This window comes from Aythya marila, assembly GCF_965140915.1.
Source record: "Aythya marila genome assembly, chromosome: 17".
Taxonomy (NCBI): domain Eukaryota; kingdom Metazoa; phylum Chordata; class Aves; order Anseriformes; family Anatidae; genus Aythya; species Aythya marila.
In genome coordinates, this window is record NC_139058.1 from 7,462,288 (window position 1) to 7,475,975 (window position 13,688).

The following is a 13,688-nucleotide window of genomic DNA, read 5'->3' on the forward strand; positions in this document are numbered from 1 at the left end:
ATCCAACCCAAGTTTCCTGGATGCTAAATATATATATTAAAAAAAAAAAAAAAAAGTAGAAAAGCAAAATGTTCCTTTTCTGTCCATCGTGACTCTACAGAGGAGTCATGTGGAAGGTTTCTTCCCACACGCAGTGGCTCAGCACAAAGCTGTCAAGGGTTTGTGTGGAGCTGGTAGTGGGCACCACTACAATGCTGAGGAATAACGGTTTGGTTCTCCATGTCTTCTGGAGGCACAGAGCCAGGTCTCGGGAGGAAGGGCGTAAAACACGGCGAAGATGCTCCCAGCACCATTCAAAGGTCACAGCAAAGCGAAGCTCCTCTGCAGAAGTTCAGGCCAACCAAAAAGCCAGCCAAACCCTCCCACTCTACAGCTTCCTGTCTCCCAAGGAAGTAGTAAGTATTACACACCACTTTGCTTGAACTAGCCACAGGAATCTGGGCAAGAAATCTGATATAAAATTTTTATAACTCAATTATAGTGATGTTAGACAAAGTTGGTTAAAACAGTATTATTTATTGATGGTGCTGTTCTCCAATGTATTTAAAGTCGCTCCTTCCTTCAGCACTTTCACATCAAGGGTGGGGTTGGAGAGGGGAAAAACTTGCCAAGACTCTAGCTTATGAATAATGAATTGAGGACATTTAACAAAGAAAAAGTGGCCTCCAGCAATGATGTTTTACAGGGTTGTGTTTATTATGCGGTCTTTGCTCAGCTGAATGTGAACTTAATTCACTGGTCTTCATGTCCGAAAGTTTAGTCCTTCAGGGGAAGAAAAGGAATCAAACATATATAAAAGAAACATTTACATTTAATGAGTTGGGGATTATTGGCAGGGGATGTTATCTGACCATCAGGGTCCTCCTAGGATCACTGTTGCTCTGGACTGACAAGCCCAAGGACCAAATTGGGAGCTTATGAGCAGCTCTCATTGATGCTAATGGGAACTGCATGTGCAGCCAAGGGGAAAGTCAGGCTCAGTGCCTTGGGATGTTTTTCCATATACATGGAAAGACATGATATAATACATGCCATAGAACTGAGGGAGCAAACGACAGAGAAATATTAGATACTGATTGATATGAAATCTTGATTTCCATGGCACATTTCCCCCTTGTTCCTAGTAGCTGCAAAGCAGAGGTGTGATGCCCTTTGATCAGTGTTGGTATCTGATAGGCATTCTGGAGAGAGAAAGTGCTATGTAAGACTCAAGGGATTGCAGAATCTTGTATTTGTGTACGGATGTGTAATGTTAGCAGTGTCTTGAATACGTAGTCCTCCAAGCCCCAAAGCGTTATGTAATGGGGAACTGATTTTTCTCCTTTTAAAGCTAGTGCTCAACTGCAAATACTCAGTAGTTACGTCAGGTGTGAGATGGGTAGTCTCAGCCAGAGGAGATGTTTTATCCGCTCACCTGCACAGGTAGCATTCCAATCAAAATACGCAGATCATACACGGATGCGGACAGGCACAAGGTGTCTTTCAGAATTAATTATGTTATATATACATCTACCGAGTATGTAGTACACGTGAGTCACTGCTTATAAAACCATATAAGGCAGAGCAAGAACAGAACGTGAGCACCATACTTAGGTGCATGTCTACGTGTGCACACATGAAAAGGAAAACAAACTGAAGCTTTCATTGCTACAGGCCTGGGGTGTTGCCCTGGGTCAGTTCAGGAAGGTCAGAATGAGTTCGCAGGTCCTTTCAAAAACCAGCCAGCCAAAGACTGCATCTTGCCACCAGGGTTTTGTTGGTGGTGTTCAAGCTGCATATTTTACATGCATATTTCAGGTGTGAGTCTGTTTTTTAATTGGTACTAGGTTTCCTCTCTCTGAAGCCAGGCTCCATGAATCCTGTGAGGCCAATTGCCAACTGTTTTGTTCCCAGAGCAAGAGTAAACTCTAATTTAAAATTATAAGAACCTTTAAAATTAGCTAAACTCAAGCATGCTGCGCTCTGCTTTCCACTTGCCTCATTTGGGGTAAATGAGCACGCAAGCTGCAGGGCAGGGGAAATCAGTTTTATAGTTACAGATGCAGATAAAGGATGCAAAGCAAAAGTCATCGGGCTGTTGCTGTATTCTTTCTAGCAGGGGTTAATAATACAGGCAAATATTTCAGTGACAAAAAGGTGTCAATAGCTTTACTACGCATACCACTAGTGTCTGCTCTGTTCCCAGAAAGAAGTACATTCCGCTGGGACATTGCTTAAGCACTTGTTCAAATCAAAACCCCTGGTTGAGTGCTGCCTCTGCTTTTTTTTCTGGGTAAGGTCATTAAATACTCAAACTGGCAAGGGAAAAATGGAACGGAAACTTTTAGCCTCTATTAATGCCTATACACAACTGTTGTATGGCTCTCCTTTTTCTGAGTTCAAGGATTGCTCTATAAAGGAGCTTAGCTCTGTCAGAATCTGCATTGAGAGAGTTCTGGAGAGAGGTCTCAGCTCTCTGCTCTTGCAGAAAATATTTTTGTGGAAAAATACAGAATTCGGGTCAAAAAAATGCCATGTTTCAGTCCTCAGTGGGCGTTGCTATATCACACCCTGCCCTTTCCTCTGGCCTGAGCTTCCAAACCATCCTTACATGGAGAGATGCATCGTGGTATCTCCAGAGGAAAGAGGTTTTGCAGGGAGGATCTTGACACACAGAACAGACCCAGACAGACAATACACAAACTTGCTGAGGTAATGCTATAGCATTTCCAAATCCAAGTTTTTTTAAGCCAGTTTTTATTCTATTTCCTTTTTTCTGCTGACAAGTTGAAGCGCTGTGTGGTAAATTTTGCCTCCACACATTGTTTTACTCTTCTATTGGAATGCCCACATCTAACTCAGTCTACCTTTAATTTCTGAGGGATAAACCACACAAAAGAGTGCCCTGCCCATGCATCTACCTTGCTTCTTTCCCTCTTGCCTTTATGTGCAAGCTGATGCATGCATGCACAAGCACACACACAAAAACACCCCAGAGTTCCCTGCTGCTTCTGAGCAATGAAGTTCCTAGCTTCTCACTCTAATTTTTCCCTTTAATCACATGCAGCCACAGTAGACACCTGTTGAGAAATAGGGCTGTGGCTCTGTGCCTCAGCATGCTGAGAAACCGTGGGTAATATGCAGCATCTCTTCTGAACGTTAATAACAAACCCCCTAACCTGCTGCAGACACTTTATCCTACACCAACACAGCTGTATTACATGCCCCTGTGCTTTTGGTTGAGCGGCGCAATATAAATACCTGCAGGGTGCAACTTTAATTGCCTTTGTTGTACCTGATGAAGATAGCTGCACTCTGCATATATTTTCCCTGCCAGCTCCTTTACTTTCACTGAAGCTCATTTACAGTGTCACAAATTAACAGAGGCTTGACCCAAATTTTCAGCGAGGCTCAGTGGGGTACAGTTGTTCCAAGGAGTGCTGTTTGTGCTAGCGGGTCTGCAGGAAGGTACAAGCGGAGAAATGTTGCTCAGGGGGTGGGATGCTGTGTGCAGGAGGGTTCAGGGAGTCTTGTAGCAGACTTGCAGCCTGCCTCGCTCTGTCTTTCTTTTTTTTTTTCTTTTTTTTTTTTTCTAGCCTGGGATTTTGTTTATATAGGAAAAGTTTTTCTTTTAACTGCTGCTTGCTGTGTTTCTGAGAACAAACAAGGCCCTTAAAGAGCTGGAAGGCAAACCCTCCCCTCAGTATGGAAGCTGCTCTCTTTGCTGTTCCATTTTTCCCCCTCCCAGCCAGAGGGCTGAAGTTACGCTGGTTATTGCCTGACAAATGTGCAGCTCAGTGCTCGGTCAGAGGCAGGGGTGTGTGCAGCCACAGGAGGACCAAGCAGTACCCTAAAGGAGCTGTCCCGACACAAACCCTCACCCCAAAGCCATTCCAGCCTGGCCAGGAGCTGAGCTGCGGACCCTTTGGCCTGTGTCACACCACGCTGGCCGCACCCCGGTGGGCAGACGAGATTTTTCGTTGGCTTTTCAGCTGGGGCATCTCCCCTGGGTGAAGGACAGCCCCATGTCCCCGTTGATCCCGAAGGGGACTGTCCCCAGGGAGGCTCGCAGCCCCTCGCAGCAGGTGCTGCAGCGTGTGCCGGCAGCTGTCTGCCAGCCCTGGTGGGGAGCAGGGGTCACTGACGCAAGCTTTTTGTGCCTTTCATCAGCGTAAGGCACAGAAAGAGGGAGGGAGGGGAGGCGTTATGCAACCCTGAAAAAAGAAATTAACTCCGCTTTGAAATGAGTTGCAAAACAAGAGAACGAGACCCAAGAAAGAAACCCTCTGGCTATGAGTGAGGCTGTGCCACGCTGCTCATTGATGGGCCTCGGTCCCCTTATGGCTGAGAAAATTTATGGCCCTATCTCTCCTCGGGGCTGTTTGAAGCACAGTAAATGGACTTGTTCAATTTAATTGGAAGACGAGTGGTGATTGTGTTTTTGTAACCTATTAGTCTGCACTGCCTCTTGATCTACGAGCACTCTCGAAATTACCTTCTGAAGTACGAGTGAGGGCCTCGTTTCTGCTCACACCTCCATCTTGATTAAATAGCGATTTGAAACAAACAAAAACCCCCACGCCCCAAACAATAAGTATATATCCTAGGTTTTCTTGAGGGCAGCAGCAGGTCCCCTGCTGAAAGAAGCAAAGTTCACTGAGATTATTTAATTACTTACTGGGGGGGAGGGAGGGGAAGCCAAATGTTCACACAGAGAAAATTAGATTCATGAAAGACCAGGCTCTTTCAAGACAACCTAGAAAAATAAAAAAGCCATTAGAATTCAGTTGAACTCTGCGCAGTGTTTTCAGACGCGGCTCCTGGTTTCCATTTTGTGTGGCCTGTGTGCCTTTCGCAAGCAGCAAAATGGGACCAGGAGCAAAGCCAAGGCCGTCAGATGGGGAAGTCGTCTCTGAGTGGAGGAGTCGAGCACCTTGAGGCCTGTCCTGGCTGCTGGTGCAGGGCAGGAATCCCAGGCCAGGCCTTCCAGCCCTCGCAAGGTCTGTAGGCTCTATGATTTAATGATATCCACGTGTTGCCCCTTCCCAGAGTGCCGCTACTGCAGCAGTGGAGCTACAGAGGAGCTTGTTGGCCACTCAGTTTTTTGCTAGGTTTAGCAATGTGCTGACAACAGGTGTCACTTTGAAGGTAGATTTCAGCGAAGGTGAAGCAAGAGCGTATACCCCAGGTCCCAGAGGCAGCCTTAAAAGCTCTTTTAGAAATGCAAAGAAACAGGTGGATTTCTTGGCTGTGAAGAAATAAAGGCCCTTTGGTTTAGGCTGGGGGGAGTAGAAGTGAGGGGTGTCTGCACGTGCAGTGCTGGTGGCCGTGTCCCTCTCAGCAGCCCTATTCCCACCCTGTGTAGCCAGGGAGCATCTCGCATGGTTTTTTACACCCATAAATAAAATGCAGTCAAAAGCTGTCTGCCTTTTGGTTAAGGTTCAGGTATAACGCAAGCCATAAGCCATCTTAAAAAAATAATAATAGAAAAATCTGGTTCCATATCTGAAAGCGCAGTCCTGTCTTTTCTGGGATGTCCCTGGGGAGAGAGCTGTGGTTCAGCCCAAGGGTGCCAATTCCCTCAGAACTCTGGATGCAGTGTCAGGGCTTCAGAAAGAATTGGTGGATAACAGGAGAGCTGCGTGGCTGGCTCTCTCACGCTCTTTTGACATGAGCAAGGCTTAGAGGTTAGTGTGGAGCAGAGATGGGAGAAGGTGGGGAGTCCCCAGCTCCAGCTGGACGGGATCGGATGAACCAATTCCTGTCCCTCTGTGCTTTATCCCAGAAACGCTGCCTGTTACTAAACAAGCAGCAAGTACTTGGAGATCCTCCAAGCCCAGGTGTTTTCAGAGCACGAGGGTGTTGTGAGCAGCCCTCCTTCCACGGACTGCTTGCTGAGAGCTGCTGCATGCTCTGGCAGCTCTGCTCCTGGAGCAGCTCCCCTCCGGTTTCAGTCGGTCTCAGTGTGCATCTGAGTCACGCTCCGTGTCCCAGTTAGCACCTCTTAAATTAAATCGAGAGCAACCCCCCTGATTCTTGGCTCAGAATACCCCAGATTTGGGAGGGCACATCCCAGCTCCCCAGAATGGCTCGGAGAGCACGAAGGAAGCAGAGGGAGGGTGCTACGTGCCCCAGAGGACGTGAGGGGGGGGTTGAGATTCAGCACTGACTGTGTGGAGTGGGGGGAACCAAGCATACGTGTCCACACTGCAAATCCTGGACCAAAAACTGGGTGGGAGTTAGGACAGCAGTGAAAAAGGAGGAGGCCACACAAGGGTGCAGTCATGCTGGGTCCGTGTTTGGCCCTAATTTTCCCCATAGCAAGAGCAGGCGCTGGCACTAACGTAGCCCCACTGCCCAGTGCTGGTAGGTTCCTGGCCTGGCTCTAAAAGACATGAATAAAGTTAAAACTGAAAGGTTAAAATATTCAGATGATGTAGACCCCCCAGTGGTGCTCAGGGTCCCAGATGACAGCCCTGGCCGAGGCAGCCACATGGATATGGGGTCCTTGCTCGCCACATCAGGGTCAGCAGCCCACCAAAAACCATCCCGGGTATGGCTGAACACCACAGCTGGCAGGAGCAGGGCTATCCCCCATCCCAGTAGCTCTCCAAACCAGCAAAACAAGGGGGATATTTTTCCCTCCTCTACTTTATTTTATTTTTTTTGCTTCTTCCTTCAAGCTGCTTTTGCTACTTCAATGTCTCTGTGGGCCACCAGGAAACCCGAGGGGATTTAGCGCAAGCCACGACTTTTCAGCACAAGCGAGCAGCCTCCGGGAGCAGGCTGGTTAGCCTAATTTAAACCAGAAGGAAACAAAAATGAATAATAAGTGAGACAAGCAAGCAGACAAAAAGCAGGCTTGACATTTACATAGCGGAGTCAAGTGAACAGTTGGCAGTGTGGATTGAAGAGAGGGTTTATGTTTTTTTCATGTAATTTGAGACTCTAATGATGGACTTATGTTGCCCGCTCTTCCTTTTTTCTTACACCTTACCTACTAAAGGAGGAGTTCTTGATGGGTAAGTGGATGCTATCCGCAAGACACCAGGGAATTTATTAGAGGTCACTTGAGCGCATTAGCTGTATCTTCTTCAGGGGGAAAAAAGCACACAAAGAAGTGTCTGTATACCTTTTATTTCCAGAGGGTTTTTTCTTTTTTTTTTTCTCCCTCCCCCCATTTTTATTTTATTATTATTTTTTTTAATTTTCAAAGTGCTAAGCTTGTTTATTTGCCAATTTTTATATGTACAGAAGCCCTTGATTTGATTTGATTTTTACCTTAGTGACATTTATTCACCCTCTTTATTAAGGAAGCTTTTTTTAAAAAAAAAACACTCATTTAAGAATGTTTCCTTTTTTTCCCCCCCAAGATTTATGTAGTTTATTTCTATGTATATTCCTTTTTTTTTTTTTTTTTTTTTTTTTTTTTTTTAGATTTCCCTCCTTTTAGGTTATATAAGGGCTTTTTCCTCTGTTACACCCTTTTTATTTAGTTAGTTACTTTGTTTGGTTGCCCGTTTACTTTGTTGAACTCTTTTGTTTAACATGAATCGCATGCTGATACTCTTTGCATGATCTCTAAATCTTTCCGTTATCATAGCAGGGGGAAAAGAAGTTTCTTCTTACTGTGGATTTCTTTCAGGGATATGTGCTTTTGTTTTCTTCTCTTTCTTCTATTTCTTTCTTGCTTTCTTACTTTGTTTGTTTCTTTCCTTTCCTTTTGTTTCAGTGCATCATGATGGTAAAATTTCTGGGTTTATTAAAAAAAAAAAAAATCAAAGTAAAACCAGAAACAATCCCCCTTAAAAAAAATGTTCAAACAATGCCACATGGCTTTTTTGCTTTCAGATCTCTCAGTCAGGGTCTTCTGCTGACCTCTTTACCAAAACAGACAGCCCGCCGGGCAACCTAGCCAGCCAGAACGGAGAGTATCATGAATATGACTCAGGAAACGATACTTCCTCCCCTCCCTCCACTCAAACGAGCTCATCCAGGTCCAAGGACAGCCAGGAGAAAAGAAGTCTAGTCCATGATGGCTTTGGCCATGCCTTCTCGTCCGGGAAGCCCAAACTGGCCAACAGTGATAACAGCTCTGATTCAGGAAATTCCTTCACCAGTTGCTTTTCCCAGACCAAGACGACAGCTTTGGAAAATCTGTCTCCAGATGCCCAGGGACAAGACCGAAGGTCAGTGATTACCAGCAGCTGCTGCTGGCAGCCAAATACCTGCTACGGCGTTGCTCTGTATCTCCTGCCTGCTTGCCAGTTGCGGCGGTGAGCTGGCAGGGAGGTTTTTGTGGTCTGGAGAGAGTTAGATGTAAATCAGACCCGCGGTCTTGCCAGTCTGGAGTCGGGAACCCAGCATTGAGCAATGCTTTAGCCCGAGGAGGAAGATGAAAACGCAGCCATCGCATCCCTGGGCATTGCCCATGCCTGCTCTTCTGGTGTTAATATGGCTTATCTGGGGTTTGGCCCCATGCAGAGCAGTGTCCTGAGCACAGCCCTGCTCTGCTGGACACGACCGTGTCATTGGGCCTTCTGGGCAAATTCTGGAAAGGTGCCTGAGGGGTTCCCTTGCAAATTATTTTACCGTGGGGAAGGGGAATGGGGTTCATTTTCACTAAAACCATTACAAGCTGTTTTTTCACCTGTCCAATTGAGACAAATCCAGTCTGTCCCTTCCTGCCTCCTTCAGGACTGGTCCTGGGTGACCAGACAGCATTTTGTGCACGTGGGGATCACAGGGAGAGGCAGGTGCTGTGCTGGCTGTGGGATAACAGCAGCAGCTCTGTGTGTTGGTACCACAGTGCTGCTGGAGCTGGGAGCTGGAGTCAGACACAGTCTGGTGCCACAGGACATCATCAGGAGAGGGACAGAGGTGCCAGCCTCCATCACTGCCTCCCTTTCCTGGGGATTTGCCCAGTGATGTTGAGGATGAAGGCGCTGAAGCACAAGGACTGGTACCCAAGGCTGTGCTCAGGCAGTGGTGTTAGGGAGCGATTCCAGGCCCTCAGGTCTTAAACACCAAAAATTAGAGCCAGGCTGTGGTCCGGGAGCGGGAAGGAGCCAGGGGAATTGGTATTAGGAAGAATGAATCCTGAATTTTCAGTCAGAGGATAAAATTTTGAGGCCCTATATACTTCTCACACCGTGACTCCAGTGGGATAACTCTGCCTTCGCATGGGTGGAGCTGGAATTGCAGCTGGCCACTGCTGTTGGTAGGCCAGCCCCAAAGCACAGCCAGGACACTTCTTCTGGAGGTACAGGGATTCACACAGGCCTCTCAAAAGGCAGCGGGACGTGCCTGCTCACACTGCTGTGCAGGCCCGCAGCTCTGGCTATCCTTGCTGTAGGGCTTCTCCTCACCTTGCTGCCTCCCCAGGCCTGCAGGACACGGGGCAGAAGAGCTTCCTGAGATCTGGAGGCTGAGCTCTTGTGCTCTGACAGCAGGAGCCTAGGGAACCAGGAGGTTTTTATCCCCTTTGGGACTGGGAGGATGGGATTGTTGTTAGCTCATGTAAGCCATAAGCCACGGCTTAACTGACCACCCAAATATATATGTTTTCAGAGCGTGCCTGTCCTTGTGTCTCAGCTGTTCAGAGGAGAAGAAGCGAAATTTGTCCCCGTCCCCAGCCCCCAGCTCCCCGGCAGGGCCGTGCTCCCGCAGCGAGTCGTACAGCAGCACAGGCAGGTCCTCCCCTGGCTCCAGCCGCTCCAGCCGCTCCCGCTCCTCACACCACAGGGCCTCCCCCAGGTACTCCCGAAGCAGGTCCTGCTCTTCAGGGAAGAGGTAAGGCCAGTGCAAACGGCTGTCTCTGTGACCCTGGGCAACGTCCAGCCCCTTGCAGGCTGTCAGACTCCTCAGGGAAGTGGGTGAGAGGGTTTTTGTCTGTGTATAGAGAGCCACATAGCTCCTGCAATATGGGACATCTCTTCCCCCCATCAGCCAAGATTAGGAGGAGTCTGGTACTGTCTCACCTTCCAGCATCTTTAACTCATACATTTATTCCCTATCCCCAGGTCTTCTTCACGGTCCCCCAGCTATTCCTCCAAATCCTGCAAAAAAAGTCCTGGAAGTCGGAGTTCAAAGCCTCGCCGGAGCCCCAGTTACTCCCGCTACAGCCCCAGCAGGTACAGCTGTCTGCATGTGCTAATCGCTGCCTCATGCCTCCCCACTGCCTCCATCGCTTGCCTGTACTCCAGCCTGGTGCCCTCTGCCAGCCCCAAACTGCTCCCCAAGTTTCCTCGCTGGGTGCTTCAGGCACCCCAGTACTTCTCAGCAGAGTGAAGGGGGAGCAGGGAGACACAGAGCAAGGTTTATCTCTGTATGTTATGTTGGCCTGCAGCCCTATGGAAATATCTTCCTGTTTATTGCCCCAGAGCTGGTGCTGGAAGCAGAGGACAGAGCCCAGCAGCGAGCCTTTCGCTTTCTGTGGCAAGAGGGGATTTCCTATTGCTGAGGAATACCCACCCTGCATTGATTCAGGGGAATTTCACCCTGAAATGTCCCGCTCTCAGGGCAGGGAGGGAGGCTGGTGTACCCCCAGCACTGAAGCACCGCAGCACCTCATACTCAGCGGCTCTTCCTCCGCTCTGAGCTGCTGCGAAGGACGCGCTGCCCGGCAGGGTGCACAGATGGCTGCCTGGGGATGTTTGCCAGGGCCTCGTGGAAGTAGGAGGTGCCTCACAGGAAAACCCGGGAAGCTCCGGGGCTGTGAGCAGTGGGCAGAGCGTTAGGCTCCAGCCGGGTCTGCCCGTGGCTTCCATCGTCCAAGAAGCCCACAGAAACCAGCAGCAAGCCCCTGCGGCGGGGCTGCGGCCCTTGTCAGAGAGAAATCTTAGTGCAGCAGGGAAAGACATGCAGCAGGGAAAGCTTTTCAGGGCTGCGGCTCTGCCAAAGAGGTGTCAGGCCCTGAGAAGTGTCCCTGCTGTGTGGGCAGATGCCAGGTACCCTCGTGCTGGCGCTCGTTCAGCCACGCAAGGGGAAGCACGGTCCAGGCGACTCCGCTCACTCCACACCCTGCAGGAGACACGCATCTCACAGCTCAGCCCCAGAGATGCCTTTGGGCAGTTTTTTTTTTTTTCTTTCTGGTAACATCTCTGCGGCTGAGCATACTGTGAACATTTGGCACCCTTAAATGTTACATTCCCAGGGCTTGATTCCTGCAAGCTGCGACAGTCCCTGCTCTGCCGTAGGAGAACGTTTCCTGTGTGCAGGGCCCGGGCTCCTGCTCTGTAACGTCGCGCTTTGCAGATGGCAGCGAGCAGGGAACGGGGTGTATGAAATCATCCGTGTACCGCAGAAGGGCCTGTGCTGACGTGTACAGGAGTTTAACAAAAGATAAAACCATAGCAACCCCGACACTCCTTCTGGCGAGCCGTGCGGCCCTGCAGGGGTACCTGGGGCCCTCAGCGCGCGTGGGGCCCGCTGGCAGGGCTGTGCTCGCCTGGTTTTGCAGCACAGCCAGCAGGAGCAGCTTTAGCAGAGCTGTGGAAATACCAAGCGCAGCTACAGGCATGGGTACAGGGGAGCCATCTTAGCTCAGCAGCGTGGGACAGCCGGGAGACTGCTGAATCCTCCAGGCAGCCCAGAACTGGTCGGTGTCTGTCTGTCAGGCCCCACAAGTGTCTCACTGCCCAGCTGATTGCGTGTGCGGGGCTGATGCCACCAGAGCTCTGAGCTTTAGGGTGCTCCCTTTTGGAGCTGTGTGCCTTTCTGGGTCATTTTCTGTGCATTCAACCCCAACGCAGCCAACTGCACCCGCACGAGCCCAGCACTGACTGTTCCCAACCTTTCCTAGGGACCGTGAGCGAGAGCACAAGTATGGCTCCAGTGAGAAGGAGTCGCACAGGGAGCGCGACCGGCGGCGGCGGTGCTCCTACTCGCCCCTGAGGAAACGCAGGAGAGACTCCCCCAGCCACCTGGAAGCGCGGCGCATCACGAGGTACGGGGACGTTCTGGGACACCGGCCTGTCCCTTGGAGGGAGGCAGGTTCAGCAGTCCCTTCTGGGGGACGTGGGATGTTCTCTGGTCCCAGCCCTTGCCCGTGGAGGTTGCTCCAGCAGGAGGCCGGTTCCCCTGAGCCTGATCAGCAGGCCCGTCTGCCACTCCTAGAGCTTCAGGATTTCCAGCTACAGGCAGAGAGAGGATGCAGGGGTCTCGTTTACAGCCACTGAAGAAAAAAGGCAGATGAAGTCAGAGCAGGGACTTGCCCATCAGATCCGAGGTGCATCCCCCTGCAGGCTTTTTGCTTTGCCCTCTCCTGTGGTAGACGTCCCAGGCACAGAGAGCCTGTAACCCTCACGCTGAGGGCTTCTGGGGACAGCATCAGGCAGAGCCCAGCCTCAGACTTGGTGTTTGGGGCGTTCCCTGGGGCCCTGGAAGTGGGTGGCAGGAATCCCAAAGCCTGTCAGCTACCTACTTTATTTCTTTTAAATAAACAAACAAGCTGGGAGGCTGTCAGTACAGCGTAAGCAGCGCTTTCTGGAGATTTAGGCAGTAAATCTGTCCTGGTGTTCCTGGTAACCCACATCTTTCTGTCCCCACAGTGCCCGCAAACGCCCCATCCCCTACTATCGGCCCAGTCCTTCCTCCAGCAGCGCCAGCAGCTACTCCTCTTGGTACAGCAGCTTCAGCCGCTCCCCCAGCCGCAGCCGGAGCTACTCCAGCTCCCGGACGAGCCGGAGCCGCAGCTGGAGCAGCAGCAGCGGGGAGGGCAGGAGCCGCAGCCGCAGCTCGGGCCCCAGAAGCAGCCGCAGCCGGAGCAGGAGCTCTGAGTCAGGAGGCAGCTCCGACAGCCTGCGGCGCTAGGGAGTGCCGCCGAGGGCTCGCGCGCTGCCGGCACCTCCGAATTCCTGGCATTCTCCACGTCCTTCCCACCTACCCGGCCATCGAGAGCAATCACCCCGATACCGATGCGATGGCAGCACCGGGTCTCCCTTCCCCACTTCGGACAGAGTAAGAGGCCGCCTGCGCACGGTGCGGCTCCTTCGCCGCCTTGCAGAGAGGATGGGTCTGTCCCGGCTCCCCCAGCCGGGGCTGGAAGAAGGGTCGGTGCCCCACGGAGAGCCTGGTACACCAGATCTGCTCCGTCCTCACCAACAGCCCCCATCTCCCCATCGCCGCCGTTCTCTGAGCCACCAGCTGGTCCAAAGGAAGAATTTGTCTCCCTGCTCTTCTCCTGCCAAACCGGTAGCCAGCAGATTAATTTCCCATGGAGGAAGAGACACATTTAGGGAGGAATTTGCTGGGAAGCTTTGGTGATGAGTGGGGGTGACCTGTCATAACCAAGGCAAATATCAGGTCCCGTGGATGTCTCCCCCGGAATTTCTGCCCACTCTGCAGCAGGCCTCTTCCATGCGAATATTTATTTATTGCCAGAAGCCAGTCTCTGCTAGAAGTAGAAGGCTAGGAATCCCTCCTGATGTTAATTCCAGGGGAAAAAAAAAAAAAAAAAAAAAGCTCCTGCCTTTTCCTACCAGGTGTGCATTCATCTTTCACAGGGTCATTTTGTTTCCCCCCAGCACTGAGACTCATGAACGTGCTGAGGTCTGAAGCAGATTTGGGAGTGGGGAGTCGGTGCCACAGCGTGAGAGGTGAGGCTGTGGGGTTCCCCTCTTGGAGGCCTCTCCTGCGGTTTGGGGGCAGTTCAGGTTTTTCTAAGGGTTCCTTGATCTCCGAGAGCAAGGTGGGACTGTGAGGATCCA

The 13,688-nt window shown here is 50.7% G+C and overlaps 1 protein-coding gene across 1 annotated transcript in view; it reads left to right on the forward strand.

Moving 5' to 3' along the window:
- SRRM4 (serine/arginine repetitive matrix 4) overlaps positions 1–12,917 on the forward strand; it is a 32,002-nt gene extending 19,085 nt beyond the window's left edge. The window contains 8 exon segments of the mRNA XM_082773771.1: positions 233–395; positions 2,573–2,681; positions 2,684–2,691; positions 7,831–8,168; positions 9,550–9,771; positions 10,002–10,112; positions 11,783–11,926; positions 12,531–12,917. Of these exon segments, the coding sequence (XP_082629897.1) occupies positions 233–395; positions 2,573–2,681; positions 2,684–2,691; positions 7,831–8,168; positions 9,550–9,771; positions 10,002–10,112; positions 11,783–11,926; positions 12,531–12,792 (1,357 nt within the window). The 3' untranslated portion in view covers positions 12,793–12,917.
- The last annotated feature ends 771 nt before the right edge of the window (positions 12,918–13,688 follow it).